At 47.5% G+C, this 6,527-nt stretch overlaps 1 protein-coding gene across 1 annotated transcript in view; it reads left to right on the forward strand.

The window, feature by feature from the left end:
- The first annotated feature begins 218 nt into the window (after nt 1–218).
- TRPC6 (transient receptor potential cation channel subfamily C member 6) overlaps nt 219–6,527 on the forward strand; it is a 186,175-nt gene continuing 179,866 nt past the window's right edge. The window contains exon 1 of the mRNA XM_019530281.1: nt 219–521. Coding sequence (XP_019385826.1) covers nt 376–521 — 146 coding nt within the window. The 5' untranslated portion in view covers nt 219–375. The remainder of the gene's footprint in view (nt 522–6,527) is intronic.

Genomic DNA, 6,527 nt, shown 5'->3' on the forward strand with positions numbered 1-6,527 from the left:
GGAAGAACCGGGGGGTCTGTGGGAGACTGAATGTAAGCACTGAGTCTACGTCACGGTAAAAAAACAAACAAAGGCGAAGGAGCCCTCCCTGAAGCGGAGCCGGAGGGAGAGGGAGCCCCCGGAGGTCTGCAAACACCAGAGCCGCCGTCAGAGCCAGCCCTCGAGTGGTCCAGGAGGAAGTGGGCTGGGCCCGGCCTCCAGGGGAGGATGCTGCAGCCCGCGGAGCGCCCCGGGGGGAGGCTGTCTCCGGGCTGCCGGCGCCGAGCGGAGCGGCCGGAAAGTTTGTAGCCGGGCGCGAGAGGAGGCGGCGGCGGCGGCTGCTCCCGCTGCCCGCGCAACCTGCCCCGTCCCGCCGGACGTGCCCGGGGCAGCGCCATGAGTCAGAGCCAGCCCCACGCGCCGCGCAAGGGCAGCTCCCCGGGCGCCGCGGCCAGGAGGGACGGCAGCCGCGACTACCTGCTCTTCGACCCGGAGGCGGCGGCTGAGGACAGCACGCTGCCGCCCTACGGCTACTACCCCGGGTGAGCGCGGCGGCGGCGCGGGGCGGGCAGCGCCGCGTCTGTCCCGCCGCCCGGGGCTGCAGCGCGCATGGGAGCTAGCCCGCCTGCAGCCGCTACTCCCGCCCGGGCTCGCTCCCCCGCACCTGCCCCCCGGGGGCAGCCCTGAGGGCAGGAGGCCACCTCTGGGCTTTGCCCCCCGCCCCGCCCCGCCCCTTTGGTCTCCCAGGTGTCTGGGGCAGCTGTGGGGGGTGTCTCACATAACGGGGGAGGGGGAGGCTTTCTAGAGATCCCTGGTAGGTTTTTTTTAGCTAGGGGCTGTAGTAGGACATCGTTTGGGCAGTATGGGGCAGCGCAGACTGGGCCCCAGTCGCCTCGGGCCGCTTCCTGACCGCTCTGTACAGGCGGCCCTCAGACTTCGCGCACAGCTGGTTCCTGAAAACCGCGTCTAGGTTGAAAGGTTGTAGCTCGGACCCGATTTTTCTCATAAAAAACGTTATAAATGGGGGGGTTGGTTCCTGAACTGAGGCCCGATACTCTATTTTCACTAAAATTACCCCAGAATTTTGTATTTGATCAATTATCGGTGAGTAATATAGCTACATTAATTCATTAATTGTTGGTCTAATAAAAGGTATAATTTTGGAGCCAAGTGTTCTAGTTTTTGTATAGCTACATTAATGTATATGTATTGTAAATAGCCATTGTATTGATTTGGAAGGACTTCTTGGAGGTGACTTTGGTGGACTTTTTGAAGGGCTCTTGGCTGGAGTCTTCTCAAGAGTCTTGACTGCAGGTTTTTCTGGAGACTTGTCTGCTTTCTTAAAGAAAGTGTCTGAGGAAGTTTAGATAGATGTTCTCCAGGGAGATGAGCGACGCAGTGAACTTGTTCGCATCGCATCGGATCAGGCATTGTAAAGTCGAAACTAATGTGGTAAAGTTGAAACAGGGCATCAGTTTCTAAATGTTGGAAGTGTGAAAGGTTGTAACTCAAAACATTGTAAGTTGAGGATTGCTTGTACTGACATGCAGTTGAGGGTCTTCCTCTCTCTCTCTCTCATCAGCTGATTGTGACGTACGCCTGGTTATAATGGCAGAGTTGAATGGACTGCACACGTGAAACTGAGTGCTGAGCAGGCTGAGGGTTGCCTTCCTCTGTTGTTAAAATGAGCTGTGCAATGGGTCACAACTTCTCTGGTTAGTTGTCTCACTGTGTGCACGCTCTACTTTATTTCATGCACTCGTAGGAGTGTTGTGTCACAACAGTAGGGCTTGGCTAATTTGGATTTTCTAGGTCCTGCAGAGTTATTCATAAAATAAGCTTATTATTTTTTAGTGAAAAGCAAGTGGAAAATTGAAGAGGGAAGCTTCAGACATCTCCATTTTTAAAAAAAAAAAGCAAGCCAGTAATGCATTGCTTTCAGTGTCTGTCTGGTTATACATTATCAGCATGGCTGGTACAATTAACATTTGCTAATGTTTCTGAGGAAAGAGATCTCATGTGGAGAGGGGGATATCATGATGATGAACAATATGGACAAAAGTCCTAAACCCTCAGGTGATTATCATCAGAAGTTTTTTTTTTTCCTTTTCATACAAGGACACTCCTTTCTGTGTTTACCTGCTTAATTGATTCCTTTCTTAACAACCTTGTCTGAGATATGCTTTTATTACCTATGTGAGATTTCTCAACCACCCTGTGTAGAAAAAGGATTAACAGTAGTGAAATCTGTCTACCAGTAGTGGGTTTGGATATTTATACAGATATCAAGAAAATACAGAATTATCATAACTTAATGAATATAAAAAAAAATGGAAAAGGATATTACATCTCAGGAGCCAGGGCTTTAACTAATCTCTAAGGTTTGGAGGTCTGAATGGGACTGTCTATAACAGAGCTGTCTAACTAATGGCTGGTGGGCTTCATGCAGCCTGTAAAGGGTTAATTTGTGGCTTAAGGCTCCAGCCTGGCCATCTCTCCAGCTGCAGCAGCAGCTGGGGTCTTCAGGTTTCCTCCTCCTGCTTCCATTGCTTGCCTCTGGCCCTGGGGACAATGCATTGCAGCATAGTGCAGCCCAGAGTGCTAGGGGAGCCCACAATATTGGGTGCCTGCATGCATGGGGCAGGGTTACCCATGTGCTGGGAGGCCTGGGGAACCTATGGTTCATTCTGCTGTGATCTATGTGGCATGCGGCTCCCAGTCTCTTAGAAGCTGGACAGCCCTAGCCTATACTATGTCCCCAGAACTCCTGGGAAGTGCTGCTCCTGAGCAAGCCCTGCTTGCTCACTCCTGCTTGCATGCATCAAAGCTGGACATATAGTCATGCAGCCACTCTACTCCCACACTCTTCTCCTCCTCCTGCCCTCCCCCATGGCTGCTTTTGAGATCCCTGTCTCCAAAGTGCTGGAGAGGAAGACTCCAGAGTTTGGAGTCTGGTTTTGGTACCTGCAAAAGCAAAAGTGGCCCTCTCCAAAGACGATGGGGCTACAGTGTGAAAAACACAAGAAACGCAGGACTGTTTCTCTCATACACATAATGAAAGGTTCTTCCACCTTTCTCTGGAAGTATTTAGGAACAGATTCTTTACATCCGGGATTCTGGATGAGACATTTCAGTTCGGAGTTCGTATAGCAATAAATTCCTGCACTCCTCTCCTCCTACCTCATATTTTTGTATAGCCATGTATTATGGGTATAGATATCTAACACAAATTGCTTAGAATATGTGATAAAACCTCTAATAACTTTGAGGTAAGATTTGAAGTCGGCACTAGAATACATGCCAAATCAGTGTTCGGGCATGTCTGTCCCTTGCCCAGACCGAGACTTGGTTCTGAAGTCAGGATCTTATTGATACACTGCATTGCATGCTTCTTTGCATAAGATTGAATTTTTCTTGCACAAAGCGAGTTTCTGGTCTCGGTAAAGTCATCGCATATAAGCGAACGTACACAAAATGAATTCACATAAAAAGAGACCTGAATGTAGTTTAGGCTTTTGGTTGTCATGAAAATAATTTGCTTTTAAAGTTTTTGGGTAAAACACAATAAAGAACTTCATTGTTGCAGTGGTTAAGTGGTAGGTGCTTAACTTTTAGGCGTCTGACCCTTAAAGCAAAATCCAAAACTCAGAATTAAACCCCCGAATGCTTTTCTATAGGCACGGGCAAAGCTAGATGCCCCAGATGTATAAATCCTCATATTCACCCAGTGCTAGTGAATAGGGGTGCCTGTACCCAAATGCAGAGCCTGCTCAAACAACATGTCAGAGCAGACTCAATTAGTCAAGTCTGCTAGAGCGTAGTAATTACCGCACTCCAGCAGCCTCCCACAGCTCGTGTATCAGCATCTCCACACTTCAAAATGGCTGTGGGGGTGCTTGAACAAAAGTTCTTTCAAAGACCTTTAGTTCAAGCGCCACTGCTGCCATTTTGAAGCACAGGGGCGCTAATACACAAGATGCTGTGATACTTTAATTAGAATGACTCTTGGAACCGCTTTAATTAAAGTGCCAGATCCCTTACTCCTGGAGTATGTGTAAAACTGCCTTAGGACTTCTAGGCCCATCTGTGTTGAAGTGTACCCTCTCCAAGTCCTAGGCACTTTGCTCTGCTTCAAGTAGACCTTTCCACCCATAGTTTGGAATCCTCTCCTGGGGATAGGGGTCTACATAAGTTAAGTGGAAAGAACAGAGCAAGGCTTCCAGTTTCTTTTAAAATACTGGGAGTAGGGAGGCACCATGGTTTACCTTTTATGTAATAGCTAAGTGGTTTGAGCACTCTGTTTGGGAGTGAGACCTGTGTCTAACTCCCTCCTCAGCACAAGGGGAATCCAGTCCTCCTCTGTCACTTCACAAGTGAGTATCCTAACCACTAGGTTAGAAGCTGGGATGGTTGGAGACATTCCCATCCCTGCCCACTGAATCTGGGCTCATGGGCAGAAAGAACATAAGAACCTGTGGATCAGAAAAAGAAAGCATGAGTGTACACAACACTGCAGCTTATTTGTCAAGGCACTCACAGTTAGGCTGGGGTGAGGGAGGGATTGGCTCCTGTTCCCAGGGCTGTTTCTGGTTTTTATCCAATTACTGTACAATGAACAGGGTTTTGTTTTGTTTTGTTTTGGTTGTTTGTTTTACTTTGGATTGTCATTTTAGATTAGGCACTTAGTCCTGTTTTAAGCACCTATGTTATTTTTTGGATCTAATCATTTTTGCCCTATGTCAATAGTAAACATATACAAACAGGAACTGAGAATTTTTATAGTACTTTTTTTTTATTTATTTGGTTTGTTTGTGTTTTTAGAGTTCAATTTATTGAATACATATTTTAACATTTTATAAAAGTACTTTCTTTTTATTCTGTGGGAATTACAAAGCAGCCAATGCTACATGGAGCTTTTCTGTTAAGCAATATGCTGAAAATCGTATCTGTTGTCTATGTTAAAGTTCAGATCAAGATAGTCTAATATTATAAAAGCCTTAGTCTGTCTGTAATGCTTTGTTCACACTCTGATTGGTTGTTTCGGCAGCCAATCAGAGTGCTCTGCACACACGGAGACACACATGGCGGAGCACCTCAATGACAGTGGGGACTGAGGGGCCAGAGCAGGGGGGAGCCAGCAGTGCTGGCCTTGCCTTCCCAACAACAGCCGGCAGGGAGGGGGAGGTAGCAGGGAAGAGGGGAGGGAAGGGAGCGGGAAGGGGAGGGGGGCTACTGGTAGCAGTGCATGGCTGCCCATTGGCTGCCACTGGTCGCTGCCAGCCCCCATCACCAGCCCCGGGCCACTGCCGCATGCAAGTCCCCCTCCCCCACCCCTTCCCGTTCCTGGGAGATGGCTGTGGCAGCAGCACAGGGTTGAACAGCAGTGGGGGGTGGGTAGGGGCCCTCACCTGAAGCAGTGGGTGGGGAACCAGACCTGAAATGATGAGGGGGAGGGGGAGAGCAGGCCTGGACCCAAAGCGGGGGGGAGGTGGGTAAGAGCCCAGGCCTAAAGCAGTGGGTGGGGAAGGGAGGGAGTGGGCCCAGACCTGAGGCGGAAGGGAAGGGGGGAAGCTGGACCCTGACCCGAAGCAGGGGGGTGGGGTGACGCAGGCTTCTGTCCCTACCTGCTGCCCCATCATACTTGATGGGCAATTTGCTAGTATTTTTGATAAGTCTGATAATTTTAAGAAACTTACTCTGGCTGTTGAATTAAATAAAAGCTAATTGCGTTTTACGTACTGTGCTTCTTGGCATAGCTAATTATTAAGGACATTTTTATCGGACACTAATTAGAGGAAATCTTACTGTGACTTGCACATAAAAAAGATCTTCAGAATTTTTTCTCTGGGTGATTAATGTGCTGCAATATTACACAGTACTTTAGGATTGTCAAGTTAAGGGTGCTGTGTAACAGGGTATCACTGCATTGACTGGTAGGAAAATTTGTGATGCTTTTTTTTTGTTTCAGCCTCTTATGTCCAAATAGTAACTTAAAATAATTTGTTTTACTATTGATTGCATAATCGGCACATTTAAAAGTTCCTAGAAATATCTAAATTAAGAAGTGAGTACACTTACTTCAGGATCTGAGCTATAGGAATGAAAGTGTGTGCTTAAATTTACATTCCTTGACTGGTCCTCTTGACTAATCATAACATGTAGAGTTAAACTGCGTAAATCTCTACATCATGAAGACCAATATTAAGCATTCTGGAATTGCAGGGTTTTTTTATATTTATAGCTAATAAGATAAGTGTAGTAAACCAACAAAAGTATTTTTCAGGTTAAATATATATAGAATAAAAGGAGGAGTTGCACAGTGGGTTAGCTCATGCACCATGATGATCTCTACAGGTAAGGTTTTTTTAAAGGAAATATGCCTTCTGAGTGTGCGCTTCTTTGTGAAGGCACTATTGTGACCAGTGGGGTCCCTCAAGGCTCTGTCCTGGGACCCATACTGTTCAACATCTTCACTAACGATGTGGACATTGGAGTCAGGAGTGGACTGGCCAAGTTCGCCGATGACACCAAACTTTGGGGCAAAGCAT

Source organism: Crocodylus porosus, unplaced genomic scaffold (genome assembly GCF_001723895.1).
Source record: "Crocodylus porosus isolate Cpor-Errol unplaced genomic scaffold, CroPor_comp1, whole genome shotgun sequence".
In the NCBI taxonomy this organism is placed as follows: domain Eukaryota; kingdom Metazoa; phylum Chordata; order Crocodylia; family Crocodylidae; genus Crocodylus; species Crocodylus porosus.